Source organism: Channa argus, chromosome 10, assembly GCF_033026475.1.
Source record: "Channa argus isolate prfri chromosome 10, Channa argus male v1.0, whole genome shotgun sequence".
In the NCBI taxonomy this organism is placed as follows: domain Eukaryota; kingdom Metazoa; phylum Chordata; class Actinopteri; order Anabantiformes; family Channidae; genus Channa; species Channa argus.
Window position 1 is genome coordinate 23,367,040 of NC_090206.1, and position 24,291 is coordinate 23,391,330.

At 42.0% G+C, this 24,291-nt stretch overlaps 1 protein-coding gene across 1 annotated transcript in view; it reads left to right on the top strand.

Moving 5' to 3' along the window:
* afg2a (AFG2 AAA ATPase homolog A) overlaps window positions 1–24,291 on the top strand; it is a 100,298-nt gene that overhangs the window by 17,345 nt on the left and 58,662 nt on the right. Inside the window, exons 12-15 of the mRNA XM_067519505.1 lie at window positions 6,322–6,531; window positions 8,695–8,748; window positions 9,012–9,091; window positions 12,849–12,975. Coding sequence (XP_067375606.1) covers window positions 6,322–6,531; window positions 8,695–8,748; window positions 9,012–9,091; window positions 12,849–12,975 — 471 coding nt within the window. The remainder of the gene's footprint in view (window positions 1–6,321; window positions 6,532–8,694; window positions 8,749–9,011; window positions 9,092–12,848; window positions 12,976–24,291) is intronic.

Sequence of the window (24,291 nt, forward strand, 5' to 3'; positions counted from 1 at the left end):
ATTGGTAACTAATAAAGAAATGTCTTATTAATGCTGTTGGAATAAGAGGAATGCAGAGGCAAAGGGTGAATGACCTCCACCTCGCATTGAGATACAGTGGGTCGACAGCGAGACACACTAGCTGAAGAAAAAAGAATGATTTGGTTACATTTCAGCTGGACCTGCATGCTGCTCTCCTTTCCTAACTTGTAATGACACATTCTGTATTGGATACTATGTTTATGATCACAATTAGCTGCGTCTCGGCTGGATTCAACCATGCAGCTGCCCCAAAAGGAAGCAGACCTGTTTATATCACGCAGTCCTAACATACAGCACAAATTTACGACTGAAACTAAATCACTGCTTGTTTCAACTCTTTTTACCTCAAATGCACATTCAGAAAAGCCCTAAACTGCTCTTTGGACCACTGACCACGGAAACACTAGCACTTAAAAGACAGGGTCAGGTTGAGGAAGAGTGGAAACGAACCCATGGCCATTTTACCCTCCACTGCAGTGATGATGAATCATGTTGCTCTTAGCGGATGAAGGGAGAACGAGGTAATGAGGGAGGGGAAGGAGAGATGAGAGGACAGTGGTGAGACTCCAGGATGTTTTGGAGTTTGCATGTGCAAGACATAACGGACAGGAAGAGGGCTAACATCATCCTCCACCGGTAATTGAAAGCAGATCAGGTCACTGACGGTTGTTGCCAGCAACCAAAAAAAAAAAAAAGAGAGGAGGAGGAGAAATATCCTTCCTATCCTTTCACCCCACCCGCCTTCCTTCTTTTTTCTCAATGCTCTGCACTGAGCTCACTCAGAGACATTCAGTCCTTGTGGCCAGTTCCTGGAAACAAGAGCGAGGGCTGACTTTGACTTTGGATTCAAATTATGATTTTTTTTTTTCTTCTATCCCCCTAGCGCGCAGCTCAGCTGAAAGGCCAGCCACTTGATTATATCCACATGAGTGCAAACATTTGTTTCTAATCCATTTTATATAAGAAACTTCCAGTGGTGCTGGATGAATGCACGCCTCGAGTTCCTCAGAAACCTTCGCAGATCTAGAGATTAGAATTTTACACATTATGCCTCTCAGTTGACATTATGTTTACATGTAAATAACATGAAAGCATATACTCAATCTCTTGTTTGGTTTCTGACTTTGTTTTCGTTTACCCATCACTGCTCTTTTTAATTAATAATCTTCCACCATACAGTCTCGCTTTAATGTTTTAATTTGGCAGATGTATAATAAGCCCATTTATTTCTCTCTTTTTTTTTAGTCTGAAAAGTTCTCCACACCCTCCTCTTCACCCCATCAAAGGGCTAGTGCCTCAGAGGTCCCTTGTAAAGTTCAGAAAACAACAGTAAAAGATAATAACTGGGTATTGTACAAAAAGGAATCGAGGGAAAAGGGGGGAAAAACACAGCACAGCGAGGTGTGAGTCAAAACATTGCCTTCTAATTCTGCAGACACTTCATTCGTGACAAAAAGCACCTTGCAATTATTGTTTCTTTATATTGTTAATTTTTTTTAGAATGACTCCAATATGTCTGCAGAATTTTAACCAAAGAATGCATCAAGCAAGGGGGGCCATGAGACAGTGCTGTACTGCACATCTGCTTCCTTAGGAGGGGGGGGGGGGGATAGCTAAGTATCCCATTTGTATTCAGATGATTGGCTGCCAAGTGTCACTAAAAGAACATGCTGGGGGCCTTTAAAACTCCCAAACCACTAAGTCGGAATCAGATGTATTCACATCGCATACCATGGAATGAATATTTCTACTGCTTTGTCCACATGAACTTACCACATAGCAAGAAGTAGCACAATTTTTACTCCCGTGTGGTAAAAACAAGGAACATGGGGAATATAAACCTTTGGCAAAGTACTCCAGTGCAACAGCTCTAATATCCCTGAAATGTTTTAATACCTTGTATTTTACCAGTCACATGCAATTAAATGAAATTTAGGTATCAAATCAATGTTGATATAGTTGATAAAATATACTTTTGGAAGTAGTAAACTAAAACCGAACGAAATTCATATAAAGCCACTGACAAAATCCTCTTAGTTCAAGGGTCACTGACTTGATCTGGACCAGCTGTTTTCATATAGACTTTTCGTGTGTCACTACAGACTATAGTGGGTGGACATCGGGCCTTTTTGAGTGGTGCTCGGCCAGCATCCCTCATAGGAATCTTCGAGGATAGATAAACGAAGGACTGTTCTAAAATGTGTTCGAGTAATTTAAGTGCAATTAATGTTTGTACCAAAGATAATCAGTATAAACAGAACCTGATGCAGACACCTTATTTGTGTTAAAACAATCCACCCTGAATGTTCGGCGGAGTGATGCATCCAGCTACATGAAGAATCTTTGTTTTACGCACGGTGGGGCCGTGCTGAAGCTATTTCTCTGCCGACTTGCAAAGAGCAATCTCGTTAGTTGAGAGCTGATCAGATCTGCTGTTCGACACTCTTTGAAACAACGAAGATTAGCGGCGGCTGAAATGGGAAGCTGTTAATGTTAGTTGAACGAGTGACTTTCAGGCTGCAGCTCAGCTCCATAACGCAGTGCAGAGCCACATTATTTACGGTCTTAGTAGATATGTGAAGTTCGCAAACCGGAAGACATTCTCAGAATGTGAACCTAGAGTCAAGATTGTCTTGTCAACTGCGGTTTCCACCATCAGCGGTGAACTGTTAACCTCAATATATTAGACTGCGCAAGCATAATTTCACGAAACGGGGACGAAGTTCAGGAGAAACATTCCATCTTGCCTGGTGACTTTATGGTGCTGATGTAAATAATAAGTTCTCTAATCTCAGATGTTTGGCTTATGCTAACCCTGCAGTTTTTTTTGTTGTTGTTGTTGTTTTGTTCACTATAATTAATATTCGTTTGATTTATTTGTCTCTGTGTGTTGTTCCAACACACAATATCCCTTCTCAACAGGGAAAAACTGTTCCCACTATTTCGTGATAATATGTTGATGTCAATACAGTGGCCTTCAACAGTCTTGAGTTAACAGAGTTCTGGACTTAAGAAGCTGGAATGAAGGCTGAAACGTTTGTTCTACATTACACAATTCAGCTAAATAGTGTTTAACCTGTGTCACTATAAACCTTTTGCCTCTGTAGGCCACAGAACCTCTCTTTGCACTGTTGCCTCTGTCCTTTCCCATCTCTTTACCTGTCATCTCTTATACTTAACACCCCCATCTCTGAGTATAACATATTTCACGGCTGCCTTTTTTCTTACTCCGCTCTTTATTTTCTTTAATTCCTCTCTGGCCTGTCAAAAAGAGCATGACTCCCTCGCCAGCTTCCAGCCTATCTCACCATCTCTAAACCGCTCCTCCCTCTCACTCCCTTCCTCTCCTCCGTTTGTCTTTTCCTCTCGCTCAACGCTGTCCATAAATTGCTCGGTATGCCTGTGGCCAGATGCCAAGTTTCCATTAGGTGCTTCGTTCCCCGGAGACGGCGCCGGTGGCCTGGGATGTGTTACCTCTGGATGGAGAACGGAGGGATTGGGGGGGGGGGAGTGAGCATGTAGGGGCGGAGGAGGAGGAAGTTAAAAAGAGGGAGAGGGCTATGCAGCAACATTCAGTACAGACAGCAAGATATGGCATAGATAAGACAGAGAAGAAACAAGGATGTGGGGCGAATGGACGGTAGATGAACACTGTAGGGGAGGGGGGAGGGGGCAGCCACGGGCATCCAGGAATTGTCCCACTCGGGTACACACCTGGCACAATGGCTGGGATATGATCCTGCAGACTTGGTCATCCCAGCCTGATGCTCTACCCATTGAGCCACCAGACCAGATCTGGTATTTTTACTCGATAAACAGCTTGCACATTTAATAAATCGAGAAGATTAAAGCCTGATTTATCACAACTAATCAATTGTGTACTCAGGGAAAACTCGTTTTAATTGTCTGGGCATTAGGAACAAGGTTTGTAATTGAAATTTGGACGAAAGTCTTCTTTCTACAGTAGTTTTATGCCACTTGAAGGGCTGATTATTGCTTTTTTATTTTGATGTGCCTAACTCCTAAAATTCATTAACATTAGGGATTGGAAGGTTGCATTTATTTACTTTTCTTGCCAAATTTGTGGAAGTTTGATGGAAACTTGGCTCAACACTTCAGACAGGGCACGTCTCATTGTAACAGTGCAGTGGAGAAATGGGGCATAATAGTGGCACAAAGTTAGATTCAAGTAATCTTGTTTAGAGTTTTGATACAAAGTGAAAGTGACACAACGGATCGAATATACTCAAACGTGGACAGCAGATGCACACTTGGATCTGACATGGCATATGGTGTTTGGTGTGGACACGGGCAAGAGGATGAAATTTAGCCTACATCATGTGGCTCTTTGTGGCTGTATGGATATGGGAAGAATCATTTGCCCTTTGTGAAATTCATACGCAGAGGCAGCCTAATGAGAAACAGTACAGAAATAGGGAAGAATTCTGATTACTGACCTGCTGTGTGTGTGTGTGTGTACAAGGACTGTACTGTAACCAGGCTGCTGTGTATATGCATATTGTACAAATTTCTGCCAATATTGTATGTGCATGTGACTGTAATCCGAGAGAGGCAGTACAGTACAGTAGGTAAGACTGATAAGAAAAAGAGAGAGAGAGATGACATGCAGAATGGAAAGAAATGGAGGAGGGGGGGAAAGGAGGTATGGACAGAGCCGAGCTGAAAAAGTGAGGTAGAGAGAGATGGGAAATGAAGAAAGAAACAAGAAGGAAGAAAGAGGGATTTGGAGGATGATTTCTCTTCCTTATCTGCTTTATCTCCTCCGGTTGTCCACTGCCAGACTCTCTCGCTCCTTCCTCCCTTCCTCCATCTGTCAGACAGACAGCTGTTGGCCAGCTCCCTCTGTTGTTGTTCACTCCGTCCAGAGTCTCCCTGATTCAACCCGGGCCTTCTGTCTGCTTCCAGATATGCTTTTATATTTCATTTCTCCGCACTCTCCCTGACCCCCGTCATCACTCTAAAAGAACTGGCAGTGCTCTGCAGCAGAAAGTTTAAAAGGTTCCTCAGCACGGGTTACAAGAGAACATCAGGTTTGGTCGGTTGTGGCGTGTTGGTGTTTGACCTGACACAGATTCAAACTGTAGGATACTGTAGGAGTCGGAGTAGGGTTTTCCAAACTGTGGTAAACAGCCATTCGAACTTGACCTCTTGTTATTGTCACTTGTTATTGGCCCCGCAGGAACCAAATGATGCATCTGGTTGAATTACGTGTTATTGTTTGATTGGTTGATCTGATGCATTGGCTGCTGTGACTTCATCTTCTTCTTGCGGTACAATGTTCTTCATGGCTCCATCTGCTACTACTTTTTATTGGTCTACATCTTAAAGACAAGTTTTTATTCTATTACTATGACTTCTCTTTTCCCACACAGGTTTGCTGCTGGTAATAGTTCTACTAGGCTTGTACCTTTACTTGTTTGTTCTACTTTGTCTACTACCTCTATTGTACTATGCATCAATCACTGCTACTTCTATCACCACTACGTTTTTCCTTTTGCTTTCTCTACTACTACTTTTTCTATTTATTACCAATTTGTGGCCTTTTTACAGTTAATGCAGAAAGACATTCAGGCTCATGGATTCACAGAGGCTGGCACGTTCGGTGCGACTCCCTTAAGGTTGAAAAAGTAAAAAAAATAATAATAATAATACATTTGTTATTAACTTTCCATCGCACCTTGAAAAATCCATGCAAAAACCATAATCCATGCTTTATTAATGAGCGGCCTGATTGTGTGCCCATTTCCTCATATGAACTCTGGTGAAGGTCCAGAGAATCAGTTTTGGGCATTTCCTGGATTTGCCCTTTGCCACAAAAATTAAAACGGGAGATTGTTGGCATGATTCCTGTTCTGCCTTTCTGGAAACACATGTGATTTAGGCGAATTGCGCGGCCTGGCTAGAGCGCGCAGGAATCAGGGCAAGATACAAAAAGTGCGCTTGGGAAGTTGCAGTGTTTGTTCACTGCACATGGAACAATGCCATCTGCACGATGCAGCGCTTGCTTGCTGTGAATTCGGCAGACAGTTAACCTGCTCTGTTCACCCACGGGCTCAGTTGGACATTACACATACTTTGTCCTTGGGATCTGGCAGGATAAAGTTTGTTTAGTCTGGTCCAACAGTTCCTCCCGGTAGTAGTTTAGTCGTGTATGCCTGACAAGGTCTTCTGTTTCATATTGTATATCGCCATGTGACACAGCCATGTAAATGTAGATTATCAAAAAAAAAAAATCCTGTCACCCACTAATTAAATAATTAGCTTGTTTCCTATTCCCAGGTTCGCTGGTCGGATGTAGGTGGGATGGCGGAGGTGAAGTTGAAACTTAAGCAGGTGGTTGAGTGGCCTCTGAGGCACCCTGAAGCTTTCACCCGCATGGGGATCCAGCCGCCTAAGGGAGTGTTGCTCTACGGGCCCCCGGGCTGCTCCAAGACCATGATAGCCAAGGCTCTGGCTAACGAAAGCGGACTCAACTTCCTGGCTATTAAAGTGAGTTTTCATAATCAGAATAACTTTTCAAAAGTCTCATTTATTGTGATGGTAAAATAATGTGATTGCAGTCTTACTCTCGTATAATGAATATAATTCTTGTGCTCGGGAACTACATGGCTATAAGGAAACACTGTGGTTGCAGTTAATACATGACTGCCCTCCACACTGACCTTCACCTCCGTACTTCCCAATACTTTCTGCCTTGTACTAAATGTTCAGCATCAGATTAGATTCACTCGTTAGGAATTTCATTCCCACGATACTGGTTTGGTTTGAAAGATGTTTCCTCAATGACCTGAAGGTGGTCTGACTGACTAACTTCCTCTGCCAAGAGCCTCCATTTTCTGACCTTTGACCTTTTGTGTTTGTCCCCCCTCATTCATCACTTCCTTCTCTCTGCCACCCCCACTGTCAACCGCACACCCAGCCACCCAGGCCCGGTTGACAGAGATTGATTGATCAGCTTGCTGAATTGTGGATCAGTGAATATTTTCAAAGTTGTTGCCATGCAAGACAGAAAGCTTCGACAGAAGCACTTAACCAGTGTCGCCGGTGAATGATGCTGTGACTTGCTGGCTGTTTCTAAATTTGGCTTTGTGTGTTGTTTCAGCAGTTAATTGTCAAGCTAAGGTTTTCTTTCTCACTTCTTTCTTATTTTTGTTACCATTGACTACGCTGCGCTCAAGTTTTTCATATGGCCACAATTGTGATTTCTCAAAAAATACTTTAAAAGAGTTATTAGGAAATCTATAAAAATATTAAACAGTTAAAAAAAAAAAACCTGTTACTACATATTTGCATTCATTTAAAGCGTCGCCAAGCTTTTAATGCACAAGTTGTTGTGGGTTTCCACTTATACTCTAGTATTGTATAGGTCGACATCACCACTGTTGTTGATTATTTATTGAATCGCACAAACATGAAATTTACAAGAGGGCTACTGTAATCTCATGAAGAGTATTTCAAGCCACGAGAAAGTGAATCCGCTCTATGAAAAGGGTTAAAAACATCCTGTCCCTCCCGCTGAAAGCCGCTCTCCAGCATCTGCAACAACAGTATCGGGTTTTTCCAGTGCAGCGGTTGCTTTGACATAGATACGTTATCCACATTTAAATGTGGATACTTTAAGGCTCAGTCTGTTTCCTCTGCATAAAAAAGCCCTATTATCATCTTGTCAATTTCAGTTTCCTCCCTCTGCAGCCACTCAAACACACTCACATCCGCAGATGCATGTGTGCACACAGACACACACACACACACACACACACACACACACGGTCACACACAGAGCTCATATCTCTTCAGTGTCAACTCACCATGTCCAGCCCTTGGCTCTGCCACAGAGAGAGGAACCTGGGATTAATGAGTCAGCCTCCACACTTACTGCGGGAGACAAAAGGGCTGGGAGTTAAGTGTCGTCTCCGCCGTCAACCCAGAGGTGTTGAAAGGGTGGATTGCAGGAGAGGAAGTTCTTCAGGGGGTTGAGTGGATGTTGATCTGCAGAAGAAGAGACGGGGAATTGGAAGTTCATTTAAAATCGGGGTGATGGGAATACAATGTGTGGTTGTAATACTGAAAGTAATGTTAGATGATGTTTGTGTCCATCATAAGGCAGCTATATCTGAAAAATGCAGGCAACAGATGAAAACAGCATTGTGTTAAAAAAGGTCTCATGTTCACACTGAAATGCCAAATAATGGGAAAAAAGTTTTGCACTCATTTGCTCACATTGAAGAAAATAAAAAGTACACACAGTGTAATTAGTACTGTGCAGCCATGTAACACACACACATGCAGCTGTCCTTCACTGGCATTTCCATGCTCACTGTTTTACTGTGTTCCCCCTTTCTAATGTCCAAAAGACACCACAGAGCACCAGCACTGGTGCGCTCTCCGATTTGTAGCTCTCAGTTTGAACCATGTGCAAACCCAGCGCTGCCAGATGCTACAGTATTCCAAACATGACCTTGAGCCGTCACCACAGCTCTGCTGATGATTATCTCTTTAGTGTTCGGCCTCAGATATTTTACACATCCTCTCGAGGAATCCAGTTACTGTTGTTTTGTTTTTTGTTTTTATGGATTTGGTGCCCTGAACCAAATCATAGAACTCTTGCTTGATCATTACGTAATATAATGCTGAACCCCACTTTTCTCCCAGGGGCCAGAATTACTGAGCAAGTATGTGGGGGAGTCTGAAAGAGCTGTAAGGGAGGTAAGTACCCATGATCTTTTGTGTTGTTATAATGGCATAGTTTGCAATAGATTGTTAGTATTTTGGTTACGTTAAAGAAAGTTATGCAAACTGACATTCTCTGTATATAATGAACGGATGTGCTGAGACATCACGTATGACATTAATGAGCGCTGTATTTCCTGTGTATGTTTGTGCGAACATTTGGCGGAGAATGATTCACTGGTCCCATTGAAGAGTTGTCCTGTTTTCCTCCTCTCTATTGTTGCTGACACTGCTTGCAGGTGTTTCGGAAGGCGAGAGCCGTCGCTCCCTCCATCGTCTTCTTTGATGAGATCGATGCTCTCGCCAGTGAGAGAGGAAGGTACGCAACTCCCTTCCCTGTAATGCAATAACGAGGGGTCTAGAATTAGACGGGAGTGATGTGAAAACACTGCAAAAATATGTCAGTTCCTTCCCACATGACAAATATGAATTTCCTCCCACTGAGTTCCTTGGCTAATTGTTCACTGTTGACTACTGCTACTGTCCAGTGTTTACTATTTTCAGCAGTGTGGTCATTCATTGTCCACCTATGACAAATGGACAGTCATCGCTGCGGTCTGCTTTAATTTGCTGGCCGTAGCGTCCGTCCCCACATTTCTCACAAAGATTCCCTTATGTACGGGTGGAGCAAACATGCCAAAAAGTCTGCATGACTGCACTATCAAAGCAAGCCACTCGGTTCCCATGGAGCCCTGTTGGACTTTTGTGGCTTTTTGCAACTTGCAAACACAGAACCCAGTCTTATCTGGAGGCGCTTTAGTGGGATGGCACTGGGAACATCTGTGGCTTAAAGGAAGGAGGATGGAGGGGCGGCGGTGGGGGGAGACAGGGGACACAGACCAGAGGTGCACAAACACTTCATTGTGCCCTTCCATGGCAGATGGGGAAGGCCAAATATGCAGCATGCTTCCTGGTAAACCAGCCAGTGAAACTAAATGTAGGAAGAAGCACAGAAGAGCTAATGAGTCAGTGTCAGTATCCAATATGCCACATGAAACATTAAAAAAAACTACAGAGGTTTAATGATTTATTGGTTACGGCGAGGCGTCGGTTAGAAACTCAAACTGGCGTCATTGCTTCCACTGACACTGCTGCTACTGAATATTAGCACGACAACTACTACTTTTGATTTTGTGTGTTACTATGGCCATGATTACACAACTATTGGTGCTGCTGAGAGTGAAATATGTGGTTGACACCATTCCCACTATCTCTAGTATTTAATAATGTGATATTTAGTCATGTCGAATTAGCATTACGTGGTTTATACGCAGTCGCCACCCAAAAGTATTGGAGTGACCTTTTGGGTTTGAGTAAAGAAATATGGATATGTGATGAAAGTTCACAATATCAGGTTTTCACTTAACTGAACGTAGTACCTTTTGTATCAGATGGCCCAAACTTTTAATAATGGTGGAACAGATTGTTTTAAAATAAATACAACTTAATATTTGGTGTAAAATCCATTAGTTGTAATAAAGGCATCAAACCTGCAACTAAGTGAATTCACCAAATTATGTTTTCTTCTTTTAATATTTCTCTTCCTGTCGTGCTTTGGTTGAATTGTAGGAGCAGTAGTCACTCTTTTCTGCCTGCAAGCCAAAAGCCTAAAATAGTTTCTGTTCTTTTGTTTGTTGGTTTTTTTAGAGGATATCACTTTATTTCAATCAGTTTTTGCCAGTGAGACTGTCAAGGTTTCTCGACATTGACGGTATGAGTGAGCTTCCATCTCCTTGTCTTAATGTGCAATTTTGCCAGTGTGAGGAGTCTGAATCTGCAGCTTGCTTTTTCCTAATGATTGCAGTACAGAGTTTGTCATCTGGCTGCGATGGACATGGGGCTGGACCTGTGCCTCGATGGCTACTCGTCATTTTAAAAAATGCACTTAGCGCTGATCTGTAAAGGTTATTTATTGGTCTTCACTTCCTGCCATGTTTAATCAATGAAGTGGCTCACGCTTGCCAGCAAGAATTCAAAACTGTTGACACAACCAGACAGTCTAGTGTGTGTGTGTGTGTGTGTGTGTGTGCGCGTGTTTGTTTTTTTCCGTCTCAGAGTAGGAGATGAGAAGTATCTGTAAATCTGTCAGCCTACCTGTCACGAGTCCAAACTGGTGGAATGAAATGAAAGAAGACAGGATTAAATGGAGAATAGGGAAGAGAAAACAAAGAAACACCACAGACACTGACAGATGATAAAATTGAAAAAGAAATGTTTTCTAATTAGAGGCAATGTGTGTGTTGGGTTCGGGAATAAGTGAAAGAGAGGAAAACACTGTAGTGTTAGTTTAAAGACAAGTGATCAATGAATTTGTTTAAAAAAAAAAGTGTAACATTATGTTTTAGTATGTGTTTTAATGAAAGAAGAGAGGGAGACATTTCACACTTTATCTCTGTCGCTTGCCCATTGTGTCTGTGCCCCTGCTCCTTTTCATTCACCCTCATTCCATTTCTTCGGCCTCCGTCTTTAGTTTTCTCACATCCTCTCTCTTCTCATCTCTCACCTCACTTTCTGTCTCGCCGTAGTCTTTCTCCCCATTTTGTTTTCCACTTTAGGTTTACTCTCATTGCCCTTTTTTCTTTCCAGTTCGTGGCTCTCTGCAGCAGTCCCTAAACCTTCTCTCCCCCATCCCCTCACCTAAATTTCCTATCTCTAGCCCCCTCTTTTTCCTTTCATATCACAGTGACAGAGCTCCTTTGTGTTCCACTACGGCCTTGTCTATGCTAATAATGTCTGGCACTTCCGCTGGCCCTGTCAACCGAGACTGTGTGTGTGTGTGTGTGTGTGTGTGTGTGTGTGTGTGTGTGATTCAGCTGGGAATGGTGGCTGTCTGCACTGTGCTATGGAAAATAACCAGCTTGTAATGTAGAGTCTAACACAGTGATGTGTTTCTTGAAGAACAGAGCTGGTGATATTGTATATTATATTTTTCTTACGGTCAACAGATTCTACAGAAATTATATACAGAAATTTTGACTTGAGAGACTTAACACTGCAGCCAGACGCTGACACATCCACTGGAATGGGAAATATTAGGAATTGGTAGAAATTGTTTTCTTATTGTTTATTTTCTTATATTTAACACAATGATCTACAGAAATTATTCACTAATCAAATTACTACCAAAAATGTAATTCTGCTATTTGCTTCCCTGGCAACTGTTGTTATAGTCCTCTGCACTTTTTTATTTCACACTGGCCTTTGAAAGACTAATTTTTAATGCACTATTTTTTTTGTTTTGTGCAAAAAAAGGTTTGAACATAAACACAATATGGGTCTATTCAATATAAATCTATTTTCCCCAGCTGCATTGTTTTTAGTTTTTCAATCGTATTGTGGCCCAGACCAATTTTTCTCTGCAGTGGCTTGATAATTGCAACACTGGGGAGTTTAGTATCCAACAGAGAGAACGACTTTTGTAACTTAGACAAACTTTAGAATGTAATTTTAGCAATGGCTATTGACACGTTTTCAGCATATCTACTTTATTGCACTATATACTGTAGCTTTATGGCCCACGTAGCTAACTAGACAAGGTATTGTAGTGATTTTTGCCTAAATGCAGAGTGTGACAGAGTGTAACAGATGGTAAAAGAGCAGGAAGAGGGAGGGAAAGGGAATCGATTTTTAGCTGAGTATTGTATGTTGGATAACAGTTGATTCGATTGGTCCTTGGGAGCGTCGTTCAAAACACGCATCAGCCGCTTGGAACCACTCGACCCCGTTGTCTTCTGTATTATGAGGAACTGTGAACTTGACAGGATTAAGGTGAAATATTCAAACAATGCGACTTACTGTTTAGCTGTGACTAATGAAGGCTGCTCTACTTCTCAGAGATGTCCTGTTTTCTGCTCAATTTTGAGGTCTGTTCAGTGAAAGTTGTTTTGCATAGAAAACAAGTCATGCTCCCAGCCAAAATAGTCACTTGACACTATGGATAGTTTCTTTTTTCCTCGGTTTTTGGCAAATTTTCATACATATTTTTCTTTCCCTATCATCCATCCAATTCATCAATCTGATGCTTCCCACTCTATCACATCCACTCATCTATTCTATGTTCTCATCCACCCCGTCAGCTCCTCGGGTTCTGCCGGTGTAGGTGACCGTGTCTTGGCTCAGCTCCTGACAGAGATGGACGGCATCGAGCAGCTCCGGGATGTCACTGTGCTGGCCGCCACCAACCGCCCCGACATGATCGATAAGGTGAACAGACGCCGCCTCGCTGTCTTTATCTCCACTTCCTCCCCTTTGGTCTGTGATTGATAAGGTTGAGGAGATGTTGTGTGCATGTTTCTCTTGTTTCCTCCTCTCCCTCTGGTCCCCCGTTGTACATGATTGATAAGGTCAAAGGTCACCTGCTCCGGTCTGTCGTCCTCACCTCTCTCTTGTCTGTGTGGATCCTGTATCTGTGTTGCTTTGGTGCCGCTGAATTCAACAAGGAATTTTTTTCTAGGTTTTTTGAATTCGGTGCATCTGTATGAAATATTTTTGGAGTTGTTATGTGTGCACATCAAATAGAGTACAAACATGGCTCCACCTAATAGACCTGCAGTCTCGCACCATAAAATCTGTGTAACCCACAATAGATGAAAACAAGACCCTAGTTTCCTCCTTCTCTTCCTCTTCACATCCACAAAAGCTTCTTTGGTCTTATTCACCCATCTCCATCCTAATGAAATTTCCTGAGTGCTGATCAAAGATAGAGTCTGTGCCTTGTCAGAAACGACACAGGAAAGGAAAATGTTGCTGCACTCCTTAAGCTCCTGCTCAGACAGCCGTCTGTCTCTGTCTTTCTTCTATTATTTTTTTTTTTCTCTCTAATGTGAGTCTAAAAATACTTTAATATCACAAATTCTGTAGGGAAGTGTTTAATCGCGGTCATTAAAATAAGATGATAACAGCACATAAGTAAATTCATAGAGCGACTGCAGATTTGAGTAAAAATGGTTTTCTGTCTCTAGAAAGTCTCTAGAGACACAAAATAGTAAATATCATTGGAAAAATCATTGGAAACCTGTGGATAGATTTAAGGAAGGCTGTGCGTGGCAGACAACCAAGCAGTCTGGTAGACTTGGAACAATTATGCCATGAAGAATGAGCTAAAATTGCACCTGAAAGGATACAAACGCTGCTCAGAGGGAAGTAATTATAAAAGCAAAGGAAGGACACACAAAGTATTAAAGTACATTTCATTAAGAGGAATTCATACTTTTGCACTTACACACATTTTACTTTCTTTTGATACAATATAATGATTATGTAATGATGAAGGAACAGTTGTATTAGCTGCAAACCCTTTCACTCAGCTGTAAGTCTAAACCTTTAAGGTTTAGAGAAAAAGGTTGCTTCTTTCCACCTTTGCAACTGGTTTGCCGTCTCCTTTCAAGCTCAGAGAAAAACTGTGAGTGTTGGTTTGCGTGTGTGTGTGTATATGTGTGTGTACTTCTAAGAGAAAAAAGAGATGCACAGTAGTAGGTAGGGGGTAAAGCCCCTGGGTGGACAGATGGAAATCCCCAGGCGTCTTTCCACAAGTTGGCCTCTCTCTCAGGAAGTGATCTCCTGGGCAGCTGAGAAATCAGATTACCTCCCCCTGCCCACACCCCCTACTGAGGGAGTGTGTGTGTGTGTTCAATGAGTTTGCAGTCATTTGAATGACGACTCTATAAACTACATCGGGAACAGGAGCTGCCAAATGGAAAGGCACCCCATGTTTGTGCTGCCCCACCTTTCACGATCTTAACCCCCCGTGTCTGCTTCATACCACCACCACCAACCCTGACCGTTGGTTTCACACCGGATATGGGCGGGCATTTCCATATCAATAGCAGGATATGATAGGACAAATGAAGATTAATGTGACACTTGGGTGTCAATGAAGACATTGTCGGCCCTTGGCGGAGGAGAGGAGGCTCCTGGGTGTGCGCTCAGCTGTTTGACGGACAGAGAAGAAAGTGGTGTTTGCTTTAAGTTCGAAAGGAGCAGGTCTGTTGTCCGTCTTTCAGCCGCTGCTACAGGAACAGTGTGGATTTCCTTTTCTCATCAGCTTGTTTATTATAAGTCAGAATAAGATTGTTTTGGCTTGAAAACACTTCACAATGTGGGATCGATTTTATTTATTGGATTCAAGCCCGTTAAAGTAAGGCAGTGGTCCACAGACCACAGGGTCAACTGAACCCCCTTACAGCCTTTTCCCATCCCCAGCTGTGCAGTGCCGGTCCCGATTGTGCAGGGTTGTGTCAGGAAGCGCATAAAAACGGTGCCATATCAACATGCGGACGATGATCCGCTGTGGCGACCCTGAACTCATCGGATAAAAAAAAAAAAAGTATTATTAATGATTGAAAGACTCCACTTCCGTTTCTCTTTTCCAGTACAGATCCCTGTAAAGTGACCCGCATGTCAAACTAGGCTCAAGTTAGGAAAGGCAAGACGAGCCTTTTCCTTTTCAGCTTTCGTCTCGATGGGACAAACACGACCACTTACTCAACAACATACTTACATAATGACATGCTTCTGAATCATATCCTACCAACTGGATAGCAAATGTGCTAAATATAATTCACTTTATTGCTTGGTCACAACCGCTTGTATGTGACAAATACCCAAACAAGGTCATTTATAACTTTCACGTCACCATCTGTTGAAAACAAGATGCAGGGAACAATGTATGTCAGCAATGCCATTCATCCACATAAAATGTCAGCCCCCCACCCCACCACCACCTAATGCACTTAAAACTATTCTTACACTTCCTTTTTTCCTTGTATTGTGCCAATCACCGAGGCTTCTCTCTGACCTGCTGTGACCTGTCTGTAGTGATTGATTAGCACCAGCAGGAACATTTATCCAGCTCCTTCAGAAGGAAGGCGCAGCTGTCCATCCAACTTGTTGTTCTACAAACACCCACATTTGCTCAAACCTCAAGAGTCTCTCTCACCACTAATAGTTTGTCTAAAACCACAAATGTGACCTGTTGATTTTCCTTTTTTTAGTTTGTTGTTTTAAATCCTTTGGCGGGTTATTTCGCAGGCAGGTCAGATAGTGTTGGTTGTTTTTTTTTCACTGAATAGACTATGTGTAATGTTCACTAGGCTTCACCCGTGTTATTAGGATCCATGGCTATTTACAGCAGATGGTGGTTTTGTTTGGGACCAGAAGTTGCCAACTGGGTTCTTATCAGATCGAGGGGTCCAAGCAAAACAGAGGTAGCAAAATCTGAGGTTGTAGAAAGGACTCGTTTTTCTTGCATTTAACCTGGAAACAGAACATTTTAATTAGTTCCTCCGAGTTCTTAGTTCCTCCGCTGTGGACACTAACAGTCTTAATGAATACGACTGGAGGCTCAGAGCGTCTTAATCGTGTCATGACTCCAGTCAGAAAATATTTTCCCAGAATCCAAGGGGCTTTTTACAATAGCAAATACTCAATTAAAGTGGTATATAACCCAAAAGAGCAACACATTCGGCAGAATAGAACCCGTGTTTTTATTTCTGCTTGTCCAGTTAACATTGGAATCACTAAATCCGTACCAGCACTTTTGTCAGCACCTGAATTCATACACTCCCAACTTATCAACCGGCGTCTACACTTCACTGACTTTAGTTTTAGACATGTTTTCAGTTGAGATTCACACAAGTGTATTTAATGTCTTTAATTATTATGAAGAAAAAAAAAAAACTCATTCTATTGTCAGATCATGATCCAACAAATCTGAAAACAGTGGCCACCCACTTACAAATTTCCTCTTTGCCAGTGTTATCCGTGCATTTTATTTACTCACCTTGTTGTGGGTAAAACTGTGCCAGAGTGCTGTTTGAGTCAGCCTCTCCCCAGGCGTGTTATCAAGTTGTAAGAGTGACAACAAATAAATGAAGGGTTTCTTCCTGAGTGCACTGTTTGCCAAGTATTTTTTTTTCTCTCCCAAAAACCACAAAACCATTTTTATCCTTTTTTTTTTTTTTTTATATTGAAAAATGTTGACAGTGTCATTTTGGAAAATAATAAAAACGAATAAGCAAATAATGTGATTAATCAATACCTTTGTTTGCTCTTTAGGGTGAATGCATCTGCAAATGTTATTTTATAGAAGATATTAAAAGATTGTATTTTTTTTTTTAGTATTATTGCATTTTTTGGTTCTCTTCTTCTACCTAAAGTATGTAACCACTGCGTTAACCACCAGATTACAAAGTATTGTCTCCTCTGTCCACTGATGTTCTGTATCAGCGTTTCATGTTTACAGACTCCTCCTCCTCACTATCTGCCCGCTGTGCTGTAGTGTAGATTCTGAACAGGAGATGGTGCCAAACTTGACACGGGTAACTTGCTTTTGGCAATAATCTTCAATGCTGGCCATTTCTGCACATTAAAACTTTGGCAGAATAACTGCAAATGGGTGAGAAAACATCGCTGCAGATAGGGGTTAACTTCCTATTGAGGTCTTTATTTCTTTATGGCTGGGAACAGCAGGAAACATAAAAACAGGCTGTGAAGCTGACTTATGTCTCAAAGAACTGAGTTTCCTATATTTAATGCTACTTGGTGCTGCATGTAGTTGATGGAAACTCCACGTTTTTTGCTGTCTCGTTTAAAGTTAGCATTAATTTCCTAGCCTAGCCAGTATATTTATCATTTACTGGAATGTAAAACATGAGGCCTTGTGAGATCTTATATGAGCCTCATGGTATTGTGATCTTGTGTCCTAACATTGTTTCAGTAACACAAGCTGCAGGCTGTTGTAATTGTGCAGCATGTGACTGTCCCATGGTCACTAGTGATGTGTTCTCAGCCAGGATTTTTATTTTTTTTTATTTTTTGCAGAGTTTGTGCAGTGCATCTGGCCCCGTGTCCTCTTTCTTACAAGTGCTTTTGTCATCACGTGCATGGCAAACCAGAATAGTGAGTTTTCCTAACTCGAGCCTACAGAGATAATGACAAAGGTGTTATAAATCACATTTGAAGAAACTAAAATTGACTTTGAAACACTGTGATGGAACAGTGGATCTCATAGTGATTCTTTTCTTTCTCAATTTGTCTTTGAAATACAGTGTAATGTCATCAAATTTTGCCAAAAAAAAAGCAAAGTCAAGTATTTTTAACCAAAATATTCAATTTAAGAAGTTTTAAAGCAGAAAATGTTGCAATTATCTATTTATTTCCCCCAATTTCCGCTTGAAATCTTTCACTGCTTAGTCTTCAAGGTTGTTTTAGCTTTAAAGACCTGTAGCTACGAAGATGTTATGGAATTGCAGATTTTGAACTTTTTATGTTTGTAATTGTTTCAAAAATCTTCCCTTCATGTTGTGATAAAAGCTGATTTTCAAAGTTTATCCTTTCCCACAGAAACGGCAGTCGGCGTTACATTTGCATCAATTAATTGATTAATTTTATACTTGAACTCTTGTGTGTGTGTGTGTGTGTGTGTGTGTGTGTGTGAACTAGTCTAAAGCATAAACACCGTACACATGTGTGTATCTGTACAGCGTGCTTTTTGTTTGCGTGTGTTGCCAGAATACCTTCTAATTCCTCCTTCCATAAAGACTGTACATCATGACTTAAGTGAAGAAAGGCTCCCTTAAACACTCAAAACATTTCAGTCTTTGTTACGTGGGCTCACAAGAGGACATTGGAGGATCCCCGGAGTTTCACTCTGTGAATGCCTTTTATTTCTCCTTTTCTTTGGCAGAAAACTCCACCTGAGCCGTGCCTCACCTCAACAGGAAACAACCCTCAGCTAAAAGAGCGGTTATAAGCCAGCCAGTCAAAACAGGCCATATTTTATTTTGTTGTTCGACTGACGTTATCATCTCCCCAGCTTTGCTGGAATCTTTATTGGTGCTGTCTTAAAGGATTAGAGCTTATTCACTGTTTTTTCCTGACTACACAGTTCTGAATAGGGCCCCGCTGCCACAGTACAGGGTGTCCTGCTCAAGCTGAGTTGTTGATAATATTCACACTGTTACTAGTGTCTCCAGGTGTGGACGAACATTTTTAAACTGCACACTGTTTTGAATTGAGCTTCAAATAATAATCACCAGCTGGTTTTGGTATGACACTCTGCTTAAACACTGTTCTCTCGCTGTCCTGTTTTGGGAGTATTCAAAGTAATTCCTGCCCCGATTATGTTTCTAAGATGCAGTAATGAGAAGCTATAGTGAGAGTTTTGGCTTGTGGCTTAGTAAAGATACAGTGGCTAAAGAAAACAAAAAGTGTGTGTGTGTGTGTGTGTGTGTCATTGCGAGCAAGTAATGGGATACCACCTAGGGATGGATGAGCTCTTAGAAGCTGTGTGCATGTGTGTTTGTGAGCATTGGGGAAGCAGGATCCCCAGGCAAGTATCAAACTTCAAGGGCTGTGTTAGTATCACCTTACACATGTGGAGCATCCAAGAATACCAACGCAAAAAGCCTAGAACACAACCTAATGCATGGTCGGACTGACTCCGGTTTCCTCGCCCAAAACAGATTTTACTCACTGGAAGAAAGTTAGAGATGAGCAATTTACAGTATAATTGGTGGGAAATGCATGGACACCACCTGGATATTTAGCCAGTCCTGTTAAGGCCTTTTTGAGGGTCAAGCCTAGGTTTTAGGGGCTAAGCGTAAGGGGCCGGGGCGTTATGTCAGCGAAAGTCCTAACAAGTATAGAAATGTGAACCTGTCTGTGTGTGTGCTCTGAGGGGGTGGAGAGGAAGGAGTAAGGGAGGGATAGGGAGGAAATGAGGGCTCTTTGTGCTCTGCTACCTGGCAGACATCTCCAGCATGTGTCGTCTTGCCTCTTGGCAAGCTGAGACCACCGGCGCCCTTGGAATGCTCTCGGTTCAGGAAATCTAGATTATTCTCATAAATGCTACTCACTCCCTCCTGCAGTGCTGCTGTGGAGCTAGTATATTTTCTTCTTTTCACCTCTCACTGTGTCTTTTATTGCTTTTGTTTTGTTTTTATTGTCTTTTTATCGTCTTCTGTCAGTATGTGTCTTAGTCAAAGATTCTTCTGTGCTGCTTATATGCAGGTGTCTGTTCTTTTAACATGAGTTGTCATATTAAACACTTGTGCTCTAGTGATCTGAGTCAATTAGCAAACACATTGCTCGTAGAAATCACAAAAATCATTGGAGCAGAATCGTCCGTGTTGTTTGTCCATTTGAGTCACGGATCAGAGACTCTTTATGGATGTTCATCAGACAAACAAGTGCCAAAAGGTATAGCAATTAAAAAGAAAAGGAGTTGATGCTGTGTAAAGTGTCAAGTCTTTAGTCTCAATACGATGTCAGTCACATGTTTAATATTCATGAACAATATCGCGTTAGATGATGTCACAACTGAGGCAGATGTACAGTAAGTATAGCTGTACCTGAACGTAGCGTCATTTCATTAGGTTATTTTACCTTCATTTCCCCTCTGTAGGCTCTATAGTCCATGTTGTTCTCACCTTGACATCCATCATTTTGCTGTTTTTTTTGTGTGTGTGTTTTATTATTTGACATATTTTACCACAGGAATTAATTTAGTCAGCAGGTAATCGCTAAATACACAGTATATGCCACAGCAAAGGACGACAGCCAGGTGGTTTGGTCTTTCTCTAAAGTCGGCATAAAAGCAAGCGAGAAAGGAGTCATCCTTTGCCACCATCAAGATATGGGCAGACCCACATACAGAATAGAAGCTGGTAGGGGGCCAACTGGGGGGGTAACAAATAATACCCCCTTTGTATGTTCCAAATATCCTTTGCTGAAGCCCCCCCCCCCCGAGGGCGGCTCTGCTTCATGGATCCCACACCACATTAAGAGCTGCTTACAAGTGGATAAGGTGTAGGTTTTGGTGGGATTTGAAATGGGAGTGGGTGAAGGAGGGGTTTCAGTTAATGTCGCAAAAGGATCTACACGGTGTCTCCCCTTGTTTTTTTTTTTTTGTTTTTTTTATTTTGTACCATGTTTTGTAGAATGGCTAAACAAACGGGCTATTATTTGCTGCAGTGATTTCAGACTGAACGAGTAACTGTATCCAAATGTATTTGCTTTGCTGGTTAAATCTTTATCAAGATTTAAGTTACCCATTGTAGCTGAAATGAAATTACTTCTGTGAAGAGCAGCGGTTGGCTGTCAGAGCAGGAGTTTCAGTGAACTGGAGCTGTTGGATATGTAAGGGCTTCAGGGTTGAAGAGAGATAATGACTATGAGTAATAAAGCTGATAATTAATGATTAATCATTTAATTAGTCAAAATTATGTCAAAGAAAAATAAAATACAAGAAAATTAGTACAACATAGTTTTACAACATTGATTCATGGTCGTTTTTAAAAAACAAATAATTTTTGGTTTATTTATTTATTTAGGACAATAATTTGCACACAAATAAAAACTTGTCAAAATGAAAACAGACCTCTACAAAGTATTCAAAGGTAATCAAATAAAAAAAATAAAACTGAAATTAAGAGATTCCAAGATTCACCCCCTATAAGTAACTCATCTAAGTCACAGTTGGCAAAGGCCCCTATGACTCCTTTGAAGCAGTTACAAGCTTCGGCAGCTGAAAAGGGAGAAACTGTAAGGGTCCAAAAAGGACTGGTTTGGCCTTGGAGCCAGTGGACATACCTGACATAAGGAAATTTAGGCTTAACGAGAAATTCTTGTTGGAGCGGTTCTTCTTTACTTCAATTCGAGCTGACAAATTGAAGCCTGGGAATGTATGCTAACATTTGCGGTCACAGGATTTAGTCTGATCTAGCCTATGGCCTTTGCATCCTCAATCACACGCTGCACCATTGCAAGACGATTGGACGGGCCTGTCTCCTTTGACAACCGAAAATTTGTTGCGTGATGATTTTATTGACTTTTTATGAAGTGCAGCCCATGAGGTCAGTAAAGTGAGACGGACGCATTTCTGAGGTTTTTGAGGCTGTGCAGCCAGGCTTCAGGACAAAAAGGTTGGCTGAGCAATGTCCATTCATTTGGTGGTTTCTTTGGTTTTGGACGGCACCTTTTTAGTTCATGTATGTGTCTGAAGGTGTTGGGCAAAAGAAAGGGTAACAGATCTGCTTCTTTTTTTTTCTCTCTCTGCGTGACACATCTGTCAAGAGATCCCCAGAAGTGCTCATATGCCCCCCAAAAAAGTGGAATCATGTTAGATGGGACATGCAGGGAGCAGTGCGTGTCATACACATGAAATGTATTTCTTGTGTCAAAGGGCCACAGGGAGGTTCCAACCTAAAACCCCGTTCCCTGAGAAATGAAAGAATTTCAGAGGTTGCCCTGTCCAATGTCCTCCGGGCCAGACCCCAGAACTAATCTCTTTTATGTCCTCTCCTTCCTGGCAGGGGGAAATGGGCGGGTTGGGATGAGGGGATGCTCCGGCCTTCCTCCTCCTCTGGGATCTTTGCTTCTGCTAAACAGATTGCCTTAGGGAGTCATAGCTGAGTCCTACTTTTCTCTCGCCCTACAGTCTTTGCTGGATAACTCCACTGATTCCTCTGCCCTTCTCCCCAACCTCCCTCCCTCCCTTCTTTTCTAAGCCTTCCCCCTTATGCCCTCCCTCATTCTCTTTCCCTCCTTTCCCTCCCTGGGCCTCTGAGTTGGACTGCCTTCCCGTTGGCTTTCCCCTCTTCCTTCCTTCCTCAGTCCCTCCACTAATAGCTCCCTTGTTCCTGACTAGTCAGGGCTGCCAGTTGAGCAGTCATTCGTGGAAGATTCATTCTCGGCACTGTAATTGTAAACAGAGAGCGAGAAAGACACTGAGAGAGAGAGAGACGGATGTTTGTACATTAAACCTACTGGTCACTCACAGAAAGGAAAATGGACAACACCTCAACTCTGTCTTGTCTTTGCTGGAATTATCTTCATCCTGTCCCTTCTTCTTTTTTATCCCATTAGTATATCCTTCACCTTCCCTCCTTCATTCCCTCCCTTATGCTCTACCCCTCTTAATTCCTCATTGTTAGATGCAATGTGCAGACGAGCAAAAGGAAATATCAAAGTAAAACCAATGTATTATATTCCTCTCATTTAGGTAACTCAACCTGTCTTAACACTGAACGTTACTTTTGCTTCATGCCTGTTGTCTTCCCGGCCCTATGGAGAATGTGATTTCTACACAGGAGTGAGTTTCTTCAAGTTTCCCCAGTAACAAGGAAATGCATTTGATGGCGAGTGGATGACCCAGGGAGTGTGTGTGTGTGTGTGTGTGAGAGAGAGTGAGAATCCAGTAGTACTGGGCAACAGGACCTGTCCCTGACCTCAAATGGTTGCTCTTGAATGCCTGTGCTGTAAGCCATCAGCAGCCAACCAGTTGCTCTCTGTTCCCTGTACTATCTCATACGTATCTCCCCAGCAAACCGGTAGTTCTTTGGAAAAAAATCCTTGGTGTTATCAAACCACCAACAGTGCATCTCCTCTTGTCTACTTCAACCGTTTTCAACTTTGTTCCCATTCAAAGTCAGATCAACACATATAACAACTGGGGGGGGGGGGTCCATCATTGGCACACCAGTATCCCCTAGCATCCTCACACACCTTGAATGAAAAGCCTCATGGGAGAGTTTACAGTGCCTTGAAAAAGTATTAACACCCCTTGAACTTTTCCACATTGTGTCAGGTTACAACCACAAAACATAAATGTACTGTATATTATTGGGATTTGATGTGATAGGCCAACATACAGTGGCAGATAATTGAGAAGTGAAAGAAAAATGGTTTAAGTGCTTTCAAAATGTTTTACGAATGAGCAACCAAACATCTGAAGAGTGTGTCGTGCATTTGTATTCAGCCCCTACAATTGCAAACCTACCAAGACTTGCGCTTGAGCTATTTTGCAAAGAAGAATGGGCAAAAGTTTCATTCTCTAGAAAAAAAAAAAAAAAAAGCCGGTAGAGACAAACCCCAAAACACTTGCAGCTGTACTTGCAGCAAAAGGTGGTTTTACAAAATATTGACTCGGGGGGCTGAATACAAATGCACATCAAGGCACTGTACATGTCTTTGCTCTGTTACAAAACCATTAAAGACACATAAAACACACCACACTAAGCTGCAACATATTAAGCCTTGGCTTAATGATCCCCATTGTGTTTTCGCTCACAGCTTGCATTTCTGCATGCAATAAACATGACTTGGTAGTTAGGTCGCAGGTAAACATTTGCTTCAGATAAAGCACTTTCCACGAGCCATTATGTAGAGTGTTGACTGCGTAGGCAAATGCTGGCTTCTGCATTTACTCTCTCCCAAATAAATACATATATCTGCACGATCAGTTACATTCTGCTAAGTCAAGGTTCTGACATTTGACTTCACGATTACGGTTGCTTGGAATGTTAGTAATAAAGACATGTAGGTTTGCCCTACAATGATACACTTGATGCAAGCAGTGCAAATCTTCTACATGCTCAGAACAACTTATGTTTATAACACAAAGTTCTTCCTGGCGTTGCACAATTTGTGCATGTGCACTTTTTCTTCCCCTTGAAATTGTGGAAGACTAAACATAGAATGAGGTTGGCTCTTCTGTGCGGCTCCTGTAAACGTTCTCTC